The sequence below is a fragment of the Alligator sinensis genome, unplaced genomic scaffold, assembly GCF_000455745.1.
Source record: "Alligator sinensis unplaced genomic scaffold, ASM45574v1 scaffold839_1, whole genome shotgun sequence".
In the NCBI taxonomy this organism is placed as follows: domain Eukaryota; kingdom Metazoa; phylum Chordata; order Crocodylia; family Alligatoridae; genus Alligator; species Alligator sinensis.
Genome location: NW_005841885.1, coordinates 4,194,940 through 4,208,446, shown reverse-complemented (window position 1 = coordinate 4,208,446; position 13,507 = coordinate 4,194,940). Strand labels below are relative to the sequence as shown.

Sequence of the window (13,507 nt, the reverse complement as noted above, 5' to 3'; positions counted from 1 at the left end):
AGGTAGCATTTTATGTCTTCATGATGTATTATATATATGAATGACTGCATTACACTTACCAGCACCATCCCTGGGGTGACAGCGTGCTTCTGCACAAGTAGCGGTGGCTGTTGTCTTGCGGAGCTGTCCATGTCATACCGCAACAGACGGTAAGAGTCATGTTTGCACTGGAATGGGACAAACATAGTCATTCCTTCCAGGAATCTCTGGGATCTCCCCTGAGGTTTCAGTGTCAAATTGAAGCCCAGATATTAGTTACTGTCATTAAACAATTGAAAAGGTAGAATAACTGAATTTAACAATGGGAAAGGGAGGTAAGTGATTTTTGCCCACCATCCTACTGATGTACAGGGATTGTTCCCTATCGGTGTTTGTAAGTGCTGTGCCCACTCTAGCTCTCTAGGTTCTGTCTTCAAGGCTTAGTCAACCTGGATTTGACCATTCTCACAGCAATCCCATTACTATGTCCTTGCTCCTATGTCTCTCATCCATGTCATTTTGGGGGCATATCTCATAGTTCTTTGTGCTGAGATGCTCTATAGTTCCTTCACAGTTAATTGCCCAAGAATCTGCTTGGTTTTCCAGGGGAACTATGGGAGGGCATTGGCAAATGATTAGCATTTGAGTGATTTTTGCCTGTGATTTCCCCTTAGAAATCACTCAAGTGATTTTTTTCCTTGGGATAGTAGCATCCAGGCTCTGTCTTACAGCACCAACTGACTAGACTAGTCCAAACTAAAACCACCTCTGAACCCAGGTCAGGGTATTTTCTGCATTGTTAGCAATAATGGTTCAACTAAAATGCCTGGGTTAGGTATACAGCAAGTGCGTCTACACAAGACACTTTACTGCACAGTATACAGTGGCCAAATTACCGCATAGTAAGCATCACTGTCTACATGTGCAGACCTTTACAGCACAGTAATTTGCTCTACTCAACAGTTAGTTTCCTACCTGCAAATGCAAGTATTAAATTAACTGCCACGTAGTTACTGTGCAGTAAGGCATGTGTAGACAGCTGACTAGGAGCACATGCAGCGTGGGGTAGTGGGGGGCAGCGGGGATCGCCCCCACCGACAGCACCTGCTGAGATGGGGCTTTTTTCCCCCCCCAAGTGCTGGGAGCTGGGGCAGGCGGGGCAGCCATTGCTAGGCTGGGAGAGGGGCAGGGGATGGGATGGGCCTGGCCTGGCTGATTCGGAGATTCGGCTGCTCCGAATCAGATTTGGCCAAATTGAATAGGGACAGTGATTCAAATCACCGATTTGAATCACTGTCCCCCAAATCGGCCGAATCCAAAACGAATACTAGCTGCTTCACACAGGCCTACCCAGCATTTCCTTTCAGGCCATGGCAAGTCCTATCAGGTACCCATATTTCTCGGGCTAGTTTTCACCCACCAGAGAGACTATGAACACTGAAGCTGCAGCAGACAAAAAAAATACATATTGGGTTGTGTCCTTTTTTATGCCTTTATGAGGCATAAAGGAAGCCTGAAAATAATTATAAGATGTTTTCTCCCTTCTCATTTTAGGTTTTTAGTAGGTCACCCAGGGAATCTCAGTGATGATTGGAAAACTAGTAAAGTTATGATATCACGAGAAGGAAAGGAAAAGGCATTGACTTCAGACGGCTGGCTATCACTCTACTATCTGAGCAATTAAGGGGGGCTGGGACTATCTGTTTATATCTGGATTTGGTAAACACCACCTTAATGCCAATGGATGATAAACATTTTGCAGAGGGGAAGGACTGTTAAGTGATTCAATACCCCCCCTTTTATAATGTATAAGATCTTATTGAATAGTATACAACTCTGAAATTGTTAAAGAGGTCCTCTAGCAAAATGAGCAAAGAAACAAACAAGCAGGAATATCTCCTTCAGAACACACTTTCAGACCTTCGTGTACATCATAAAGAACCAGAAGTGGGAAGGAAAATCCCTATCTTTGAAAACATGTTTGTTCTTGAAAGTTTCCTATTTGGTTTGTTTGCTTAAGCTTTCCCTTAATAGAAACAGCTTTTCCCCTCCCCACCCCCACCCCCTAACAGACATGTCTATCAGGAAAAATGGTCCAAGGGATTTAAACCTGGACCGAAGTAAAGGAAAGCATATGATTTCACCAGTGTAATGTTGAAGGTCAAAGCACATTGTAGTCTTCGTATCTAGAGATCATAGAGGATGGTGGATGTATATATAGTAAATATACATTGTAATCCATTATCTAATGTAGCTTTCATCTACACTACTATGATTTAATGCTGTTTAAATGAACTGTTGTGATGTCTTTTTTGCAGAAGATAAGGTTGATATCTAACGATTGTGGTGTTTTCTATTGCTTCCTATCACCTTCCATATACATTTGTGAACAGCAAAGTCCTTAATGGACTTCATGGAGTTTCTGGCACTTCTCCTTTCTGTGGGATAAAAATCAGGGTAGGGCTTTTGTTTTAATGTTTGAAAAGATTTTATTGATTTCCATTTTCATTTCTGTTTGGTAGGAGTAGGAGTTTTATGAGAAAACTGTATAATGACTTGGCTGCTTTAGGGCCTGATACAAAATCACATTAGGCTGGGCTCTGCAAGCACTAAAGCAAAAGAAATTTCATTTAAGCAGCCTTTGCGATATCTGAAATACCTTTTGATTATATTACTTTTCCCTCCTCACTAGATGACCAGACTTATCTATTTGCCAAATAAGCAAATACAAGGAATCTCAGGCTTCACACAAAGATGCATACAGGACTGTAACGCTTCACATCAATATTTTTGGAATTCAGGCCAACATTTAATGCTGTCATTTCAAAATCTTTAGAAACAGAGTTTGCAGTATGCTAGCTCTGAACTCTCACATTGAAATGCCATTTCCCAGTCTCCTGTCTGCACTGCATATGATGGAGTGAACCTCACTCGACTCTATCATTAAGTCAGCCTGCAGTGATTTCAGTGACTTTTGCTCTCAAAAAGCCTAATCCAGGAATGTATCCGATTCTCTCTTTTGCCTATAAAGCGGATATTTTTAACTTGACTGCACAACAGAGATATTGCAGCATCCCTTGTCCAGTTGAATTGGACTGGAGACAGTTTTTGAGCTGCTATCCTTAAGGGCAATTTCCTTATAGACACAGAATCGCATTTGCAACTGGGTTTGAAGCAGCAGTAGTGCCCCATAGTGATCAGTTAGCTAAAGGCACCTGCAGTTCTTTCTAATAGAGCAACAGCACACCCCGGCGGTTAGTCTGTGCAGCGTGAGGACAGCTCCTGTACTTGTATTTTCCTAGTAGCAGTTGGAATGGAAATGCTTGTTGCTTATACATTTCTTCCACCATATTTGCGCATGTTGTCATATCAGTGACAGTGATGGGTGAACAAATATGGGCCAAAAGCCTCACCATCATTATCTCAAGGGAAAATGTCAAGCAGTTTAGGGTCCAAATGTAATTTAACAGTTAATAATGCAGGAAACTGAACTTTACTTTCGCCCCTAGAACTGTCTTCTTCTCACCCTAGGACACGATTTGGGTACAGTGGTTGGTTGTGGGGAGAATGACAGTGCTTGAATGACTGACATCTATGCTGTCCACTCTCCATGAAAAGTGCTTCCATCTCCAGCACTGACAGTCCAGCATTTTTCACTAGAACTATACCTGCTTTACCTTTCGGTCAGTGGGGATCACTGATGCACTGATTTCCTGTTCTTTATTCCTGATCCTAACTTACCTGAATGCATGGAGATGGGCGCCCATGCTGTTTTTCTATGTACAGGTTCTGTAAGGTCTCCTCCAAGATGGGAGAACAGGCAGGACTTTGGGATGAGAAGACAAAGATCACCAGGATCTGATCGGACTTTCTGGGGGCTGAGATAAACTTGTCAAACTCCAAGTCTGTAACAAATGGGATTTTCACAATACACTTGCAGCCTGGTCCAGTGTCTTCTTTGGTCAGCAGCTTCCGAAGCACAATAGGGCAGTCAGCCATAGAGGAAGCCCATGCACTGGGAGAGTGCTTATCTCCAGCTGCAACAATTTCAACCCTGCAAGGTGGATGATAATAATTTTAGTGAAATAAGAGACTATAACATGACATAGTGGGTATGTCTACATGTGCACCCCACTGTGCAGTTGGTACTGCGTAGTCATTTATTATTTGCTAAAGTAGTAGCTTACTGTGCAGCAGCAAGCACTAAATGACTGGGCAGTACCTACTGGAACTGCGCAGTCCCAGTGGCACATAGGTCATTTCTGACCCTAGTGCACAGTAGCAACAAGCTATTGTGCAAGTAGCTCATTGATACTGCACAGTACTAGCGGCATCTTGGTTAGCGCCTGCCGATGCTACGTCACTATAGTGATGAGTTACATCACCATAGCTCATTGCTATGGCAACATAGCATCTCTTTTAGATGCACCCAATGTGGAATAGATATTTATGCAACTGAATGAAAAGATAGGTACTAGTTAAATGCAGGACACAGTTCTCATGGTTTAAAATGGAGGCTATAGCGTGTCTGAAACATTGCAAAGAAAACTGTGGTTGAGAAAAAGTGGATCACATGAAAATCTGACCCTTTAAAAAGTCAAGATTGGACTCATGGGTATTAATCTCCACTCAAGACAGACATGGGCTTTAAAAGCTTTAATCTCAAGATCAGAAACTTTGCAAAAGAAGTTCCTGGTTCCCCATTTTGCATTTTGATACTGCCTCTACTTAAAGGCACCATACTGCTCCAGATCAAAGGGAGTTTGATCATTGGAGGAGTCAGAAAATGCACCATGCTTTTCCCATTGCAAGTCATGATCCTTCAGGAATGTGGTGCAAAGAAGCCCTGGAATATAAGTATAATATCAACCTGAGTCAGTTCACTATGGGAATGATCCTTCATCTCTTCACTGAGGAGTAAATGCACAAAATAGCTGGTAACACTAATGTAAACTTAAACAAGAAAAGAGGAGTATGCTGAAAAAGAAGGTAAGATGGAGTCTCAATGTGCTCTTTACTTAACCTAAAGAATTAGATACTCAGTGGCGTGTCTACACAAGATGTTTATTGAGGGGCTAACTAATTAGCTCCACAGTAAATGTCTCAACGTCTACATGTGAGGCCCTATTTGGGGCACGGGAAATGAATAAATTCCACAGTAGGGTAATACCTGTAAATACAAGTGCTATCCTGCTATAGAGTTTTTTCTTGTGCAACAGTGCACATGTAGTGTAGTGCCAGCTAGCCCTGTGCTGAAGCACCTCCGTGCCTCGGCCAGACCCACCGCAGCACGCTGAGTCCAGTCAGAAAAGCCCCAGCCTGGCAGGCTGACCCGCTGGGCCCTCTGCCAGCCAGGGCTGCTCTGATTGGGCTCAATGTGCTGCTGTCAGGGTGCATGTGTAAATGGTGTACCTGGGAGCAATAAAGCCTGGAGTAATAAGCTCCGGGGTTTATTGCTGCACATTAATGGCACATGTAGATGTGCCAGTCAGCAGACTTCTGAAACTGAGAGCACTACACCAAAAAACACCAGGTGAGGATTTGACCCAAAGAATTCAATAAAATTCTGCCAACTGCTTAATTGATAAAAACAACTTGTAACCCCACAAATCACAAGGACACTCTGTCCTAACCCCCAAGCAGGGAAAGGGAGTGCATTTCCAAGCAAACCTTGGTGCAGGCTTCGGTTGTGTCATGATAGCCAGGTGAGATCTGCCTTTATCAGCTGCTCTGCTAGAAAGCCTGGAAGATGATGTCTTTTGTTCAGCTTGTCTGCTTGAGGGTTTTTGAGGTCTTTTTGTATCTGAAGCCACTGAAGCATCCTTTTCTTTCACTCCTTGAGTCCAGGTCTGAGGTGACACTGCCTTTGTTTTGAACTTCATTTGCTTTGCTCTTTGTAGGACTGGATATTCTATAGAATATAAACCTGCCAACCAAAACCCAAAGCCAACACTTCAGGATTCACTTCTGAGAAATTTTTCTTAGCTTCAGTTGTAGGGAGAAGAATGTGTTTTCAGTTTTCATGACTCCAGCTTCTATCTCTATCAATGGTCATGGAAATGCATGCAATCACAGTGCTTGTTTGGTCATTCACCTTCAGAGTCTAAGCCAGTGATTCTCAGCCAGAGTTGCCATGACACCTTGGGGTGCCTTGAGATCTAAGGGATCCACACAATGTTAGTACTCTTAGGTTTACAAATGTGATTCACAAGATAGAAAGACTACAACTATGGATTTCTGTTTGAAATGTTTGGGTTTGAGTTATTTGTAACAGAAAAAATGCTGTATTATTTTTCTGTAGGCAAAAAAGAGTGCAAGCTAAGAGCTGGCATTTTCCAAGGGGTGCCTTGAATATATCTAGGGGTCCCTTGTGTCTAAAAAACTTGAGAGCCACTAGTTTAAGCAGTCATGGAAGCACAATAATTATTGCTGTTTCTGAGAATCTGTGTATGAGTGGCTTAAACTGGCAGCACATACTAGATGCTCTTAGCTTTTCAAAAATAAGTACACATTGCTCATTCACCCTTGAGTTGCATGATTTTATGAGGTGACAGTGAGGTTTGTTCACCAGACAAGCCTTTTCAGAGAGGAAGGGAAACATTTTAAGTAGATCTCCAAAGATGAATGGGTCATGGAGGAACTTGTTGGTTCACATAGCTCCTCATACTCTTACTTAAACATGACCAATACTATTCAAGATGGTAAAACATGCAAAAAAAGAACTTCATGCAGAACTGAGGTTGGGTGTGCAGAGGTTGAAAAGCCAGGACATGTGTAACAAATGTTAGTCACAGAGGATGTGTCTATCTTCCTAGTTTCTGCCCTTGCTCAGCTATCTTCACCTTCCCCTCAACACCCACTTTGTTCTTTCCTTTTTACTCTGTCTCTTCCAGGAAGCTGTTCAGGAAAGATCTTTCCCAACTTCTCCACTGTTGCGGTCTTATTACCTCCCCCTTGCTTTAACAGGTGTCTGAGTCAACCTGCAAAGTTTTGGGGGCAAGAATCTGAACTTATTATACCTATGTGGAGCACAGAGCACTTTGTTGGAACTCAACAGAAAAGGAGCATACCTGAAGCCATCAAAATGGCATTTATAAATTGTTTCACTGTCCTCTGGAATCGCTTCTTAATCTCTACCAAGGCTCTCTTTAATTGGTGTTCACTCTCTTCAATATTGCTGGTTTTTGAAAATCCCTTTAAAGAGTAAAAGAAGAAATTCAACATTTTTTGTTAGAACAGTACCTTGCTTCCAATACTTCAAACTCCTAATAACCCCAGGACTGACAGGTTGCTAGTGCAGTAGGTGGGCACCATGCTTGTTGTGATTCAGTCTATAACAGTAAATGACTTGAATCAGTCATGGTTCAAGGTTATATACCCAAGTCTTACATTAGGAACATCGCTTTTGCCCATTTAGTTGAGAAACTGTTCCAAACCGGGGATGACTAGATGGTCCCCTCACACTTATCTTCTCTTCCAATCACTTCCTTTTCTAATAATACACTCATAATTTTGTAGTGAGCGTATGACATTAAAAGTAAATTAGCTAGTTACATTGTTTTCTTGCTGTGCCTCTTTCTTTTCCCATTACATGGGATTCTCAGAATTTTTCTGAATTACTAGGGTTTAACAAACTTGCTCTTTTTACATCTTATTGGAAAGAGACAACTGAAGCATGTGTGTTCTGCTATTAAACAGTGTGGACACAGGAAGGCTGCAGCCTATTGAATGCAAATATCTCTTGGTAATAATAAGAAAGTGTGTGTGTGTGTGTATGCAATGTTCCTAATATAAAACTTGGGTATATAACCTTGAACCATGACTGATTCAAGTCATTGACTGTTATAGACTGAATATATATATATATATCTATATCAGTTCAATGTGAAGTGATGCCGCCTTGAAGGTTAGCCAGACTGTCCAGCCTCTATGTAAACAGGAGAGATCCTCAACTGGTGTAAACTAAATTCTAACTATCAGAAGTTGAAAGACCCTTCCAGCTGGAGAAGAGCCTCCAAAGCCCTTCGAAAAATGGAGCTTAATCAGTTTACAAATGGGATGCTATTACGTTACTGCATGTGATATCAGGGGCTCAATGGCTCCATAAGTCCTTTTGAGTCTTGTGTCCTTTATTTCTCTGAAGTCAGTAGAGATGCACTATTATGCATGAGATGAGGGTCTGGCTTGTTCTCAGATACAGGAAAATGAAGCTTGCCTTGCACACCTAATCAGAGGGTTTAAGTGGACACCATCAAAGGAAATGGAGCTAAACCTCATCCTGCTAAACAGGTGCCAGCATTTTCCCACCTTTTAATTCCAGTGCTAATCACATGCTTTCCCAGCAAATAAATGTTTTCCCCAAGACTTCCCTTTTCAGCACTGAGAACCCCAAAGTGAAACTGCTTATAAACCAGAGCATCACCAAACAGGACTTGTAACAAGTAAATGGGATGTCAAACATTTTTTTTCCAGCCTTTGCTACCTAAGTTGTTAGCGGCAAGGAGAAAAATATATGCATCTGCCACGACCCTTGTATTTTAAGGTGGCAATTGTCTTTCTTGCATGATGAATAAGCCCTTTTATTTTATCGGTTTTTAAGAAGTGAAGCAGTAAAACCAAAATGCCACTAGAGACGTCAACGAATTCCAAATGTAAAGGCTTCCCCAATTAACATCAGATGGTTAAGAAATATGTCACTCACCCAACCTTGTGCAGGCAGCCTTTGGGCTAATAAAGCATCTTAATTGAAAGGTTGTCTGTCTACAAAAGTGCATCCACTATATAAATATTTAAGAAAGAACCTGGGAATGAGCTCTTACAAGACAGGGCTGCCTTCAAGACAAGTTTCAATATAACTCCAAGGGGTTACTCTTCAAAGGTCAATGGGAGCCTTGGGAAGCAATTTAAAAAGGTCCAGTGTCGCATATATTTTTAAAATAGGGGGATACTTTGTTTTTCTACTTCCTCTAAAAATGGTGTTTGCTTTTGCTGATAAGCAAAAAAACCCTGGATAAAAGGATCTGCAAGCACAGGGGAGTAAAATGCCATTAGCTCAGAATGAAATTCCCGTCAGTATAGAGAGCTTGTATAAGACTTATTCCGGCTGATTACATGAATTTATCCCATTTACTATAAATATATCCTGTAATCCTCACTCATAGCCCTTACACAGGATATCACTCATGCAAGAGACTTGTGTTGGAGGTGGGGCAGTAAATTTTGCTAGCAGTGAATATGAGAGGGTGGATAAAACATGTGCCATGACTTACGTACACTTCTCTGATCTGGAAACTAGTCTGGGGATTGGAAGAAAACAGCCCATTTCATGAAAATGCTAGGAGCACTATCTGCCATCCAGTAGAAAATACTGTAAATTCTTATAGAGGAATTGTTCTGGCGTAGGTTGATTTGGCTGTTGCACCCGATAACCTCAGCAAGACCTATCTTCCATTCAGGAACTAGTAAAGTAATCACTGCGTTCCTTTATGTAGCCATGTAGGTGGACAACAATAGGATCCTTTGGAAACAAGACTTTTCTAGGAGCTGAAATGTGTGGCCCCAAGGGGTTTTCCTAGGAACGGATGCAGCAAACGCACTGGTAGAGGCATTTACTGGAGAAGCTATGTTTGTCCAGGGGTCTGAGAGAGAAAAATGGAAAAAGATCAGCAAAAGAAAAGAAAGCAGCAAGGAAGCGCCTGAAATATGCACAGAGGCTTTTCTGGCCCGCAGAGAGGGAGTGTCTTTGACAGAGAGAGTGCTAGCTAAAAGAAGCTTACAGCTGTGAACAAAGGACTTCTCCTTTATTAGTCCTCCTTGTCCATGGAAAAGGACTTGGCATATGCTTTGTGAGTACAGGACTGTATGAAAGACACCCAACTACAAAATTAATTTTCTCTTGGAAACAAACCACAGGGCCCCAAATTTTAGCTAATCAGTTAGTAGGTAAATAAGGTTTAGCATTATTGTATTACCCACAGTGCACTAGCCACTTTCCATGCCAGTCGTCATAGGAAGGCTCCCAGTCTAAGAACTGCAAATATATGACATCATGGGTGTGTCTACATGAGACGCTTTACTGTGCAGTAGGTTAGTCTACTGCACAGTAAAGCATCACCATCTACATGTGTTCACATTTACTGTGCAGTAAGTTAGTCTACTGAGCAGTAAGCTACTACCTATACATACAGGTAGTAAACTAACTGTGCAGTAGATACTGCACAGTAAAACACGTGTAGATGCTAGCCAGGAGCAAATTTTGCTCCCAGTCAGCCTAGCCAGCTGGGGGCCACAGAGCACAGGGAGCTCTCTGTCCACAGCTCCCTGGCTCCCCCCAGAGCTGGATTCCCAGCCCCTGGTTGCTCCTCAGGGCAGCCAGCTCCACGCAGCTGTATATCCGGATGTGCATGGGGCCAGGAGAGCTCTGCCCACTGCAAGGGTCAGATCTCTCGTGGCATCAGGTCCCTTCCTGATGTGCAAGGGGCCAGGAGACAGCTGCTGCTGCAGCTGGCAGAGCTCTCTTAGCCCCATGCCCACTAAGACCACCCTGTGCCTCTTGCCAGCCCTAAGGCTAGCGCAGGGAGGGGTGGGGGAGAGAGCATGGAGCTCGCCCTGGCTGCTGCAGGGGGGCAGAGGAGGGTGCAAGCTACTCTATACTGGGCTGCTCCCATTGGGAGCAAATCTGCTCCCAAGAGAGAGCATGTGTAGACATGGTCCCATGTAGACTTGCTGTGCAGTACTTTTACTGAGCAATAAACCTACTTCAGATTAATAGCACATGTAGACGTGTCCCATATACCTTAGAAATAGGCTGCTTATACCTCACTTAGGGGCTTGAGTGTGCATAGGAGTGCACAAGCTAAATCTCCCCATGTGTCTTTGGACTGTAACCAGAAAGCCAATGTACAGGGATCCTTTAGCTGGTACAGAACTGGCTACCAACTATCATTCCCCACACAACAATGTAGGTGATTTTGTCAGGAACAAAGATAAGGCTGGATGACAGCAAGAGATGTATTGTGCTCTAGCTGTCCTCAGCTGACAGAATAACCGTGTAGAGCACAACAAATACATACGAAGCACAACATGACAAGATAAGCCTCACAGAGGTATCTAGAGCTACCTTTGGCCCTCTCCCCTTTGTACCAAGTGCAAACCCAGCAAAACAATTACTTGGATGTGCTGGGTATATCCAAAATGTGGGAGCAAGACTTCTGATGGACTATTTCTCCTTCTGGTCCACCTCATAACCAAAAAGTGCAAAATCATATGAAAAAAAATAAAGCAAATGGATGTAAAATAATAGTCCTCCCTTAGAAACTCAACATTTGATATCCCAGTTCCCTGCAAATCATTCCTGTGCTAGTAGAGGAGACCCTGCAGTTACTATGGGCTTGTGCCTGATGGTGACCAAGAATCTTTGGAAAGCTTGAGGGACAGATGAAGAGATAAATGCCAATTTCTAATAGTCCCTGATGTACAAGCAGGTTTCATGTTTGGTTCAATTTGTCTATATTTTATCACTGCTAATACGTTTGGCTTCAATAAGGTCAATGGAAATAACAATATTTTTGTTACCTTTAACATAAAATGGTTGGTTAATGGATTTAAAATTGGTTAGCAGTTAGTGGTGTACTGTTATACCACTGAACCTGATGACATTCATGCCTCTACAACTGTTCCTTACCCGTTTGTCAACTTTGCATGCATGTGGGCATGCAGATCTTGACAGAGACAGATGGATGGTCTCACCCAAAGAGGTAAAAAAAACTGTCATGGTGTTTTGACCAAGTACTTTTAGTTTTAGCTGGTCATTTATCTGAGGAAGAAATGGACAGGGTTAAGTGAGTCTTAGTTTTCTCTGTCTTCTTACTATGTGATACTGCAGGAGATTTATACCTATCTATTCACCTGACAGCTCTACAGGTTTATGAAATATTTCTAACAAATCTGGCCATGGTTTGTGACTACTTGGAACAAAACTGAGTCCATTTGTCAAACAATGACAGCCATTACATTCAAGAGGTGCCAGAATTCACGTCTGCTCACTTCGATGTGAAACTACTATCAATAGTGTCAAAACTAGAACCAAAGTGAGCTGGTAGGGGTTCCGCAGAAGGGAGGGAAAATAAATGTGGGAAACTCCTCAAAGTTATAAATTGTGAATTACTCACAGATCCTCAAGACTCTTGAATTCTGACATTTACAGCTGCTTCATTAGAGTCTAAACCTATTGAACTGGTGGGTGCTCACACAGAAATAAAATAAAGGCATGGTGTAAATCAGGGGTGGTTAACCTGAAGCCCATGTGCCATACGTGGCATGAGCAGCTTCTCTTTGTGGCATGTGGCTGATTGAGAATGGGACAGGCAGCACAGTGGGAGATAGGGCAGAGAGCAGAAAGCAAAGCAGCAAATCAGGCAGAGGAAGGGGATCAGAGTGGCACACAGGGAGGGCTTGGGGCTAATTTGTGGCATGCCTTCTCAAAAGGTTAGCCCCGACTAGTATAATCACTCTTGAGAGCCCAATGTCAGATACTTTTCCTTCAGTGCAATGATGTTTCTGGTTCGCAAATATCAAGTTCGTTTTGATCTCAGTTGATGCTGAATAATTTGGCTGAGAGTTTTAAAGGCATCTAAGTGATTTGGATGCCAAATTTCCATGAAAAGTAGTCAGAATTAGGCACCCCTATTCTTAGAAAGTTTGATAATTTTAGCTTTTATGCAACATGAAGCTCTTATTCTGGTGACACACAGCTGCTTCTTGGAATAAATGAAGCTGCAGCCCCTATTTTATCAAGCAATAAGAGAGCTGGAAACTGAGATTGCAAATTCCATTTCTCCAAGATTCTATCACCACAGGCTTGATTACATGCAGATTACTGCTGGGAGGGCAATACAGCAGTGCACAGGCAACCCAGGAATTTTTTGGAGAGTACTGGGGACAACTTTCTGGTGCAAGTGCTGGAGCAGCCAACTAGAGGCCATGCACTTCTTGACCTGCTGCTCACAAACAGGGAAGATTTGGTGGGGAATGTAGTATAGTGGATGGCAACTTGGGCAGCAGTGACTACAAGATGATTGAGTTCATGATCCTAAGGAAAAGAAGAATGGAGAGCAGCAGAGCAAGGACCCTGGACTTCAGAAAAGCAGACTTTGACTCACTCAGGGAACTCATGGGCAAGATCCCCTGGGAAGTAAGGGGGAGAGGAGTAGGGGTGTGCGAAGCTTCAGGTGCCGATTCAATTTGCAGAAGATTTGGCCCAATTTGGAGGCCAAATCACCACATCTGAATTGAATTGGGAGACCAAAAATACCCTCCAAATTGATTCGGACCCTCTGAATCAATTTGGAAAAGATTCAGAAAAAGATTTGTAGATTCAGAATGCAGTCTTTCAGGGGAACAGAAACTGAGAAGAGGGAGGGGGAGCAGTGGGGAAAGACTGACATCTGTAGCTGGCCAGTGGCTGTGATCTTTCCCTGAGACCCCTTCCCAATCACAGTGCTCTGGAGGAGGGGCATAGAAACAGCAA

The 13,507-nt window shown here is 42.7% G+C and overlaps 1 protein-coding gene across 1 annotated transcript in view; it reads right to left on the bottom strand.

The window, feature by feature from the left end:
- The window catches only part of CUNH3orf20 (chromosome unknown C3orf20 homolog), a 55,359-nt gene that overhangs the window by 27,454 nt on the left and 14,398 nt on the right, over positions 1–13,507 (bottom strand). The window contains exons 8-12 of the mRNA XM_025196808.1: positions 11,663–11,794; positions 7,050–7,173; positions 5,650–5,905; positions 3,721–4,033; positions 60–167 (exon numbers count right to left, since the gene is read on the bottom strand). Coding sequence (XP_025052593.1) covers positions 60–167; positions 3,721–4,033; positions 5,650–5,905; positions 7,050–7,173; positions 11,663–11,794 — 933 coding nt within the window. The remainder of the gene's footprint in view (positions 1–59; positions 168–3,720; positions 4,034–5,649; positions 5,906–7,049; positions 7,174–11,662; positions 11,795–13,507) is intronic.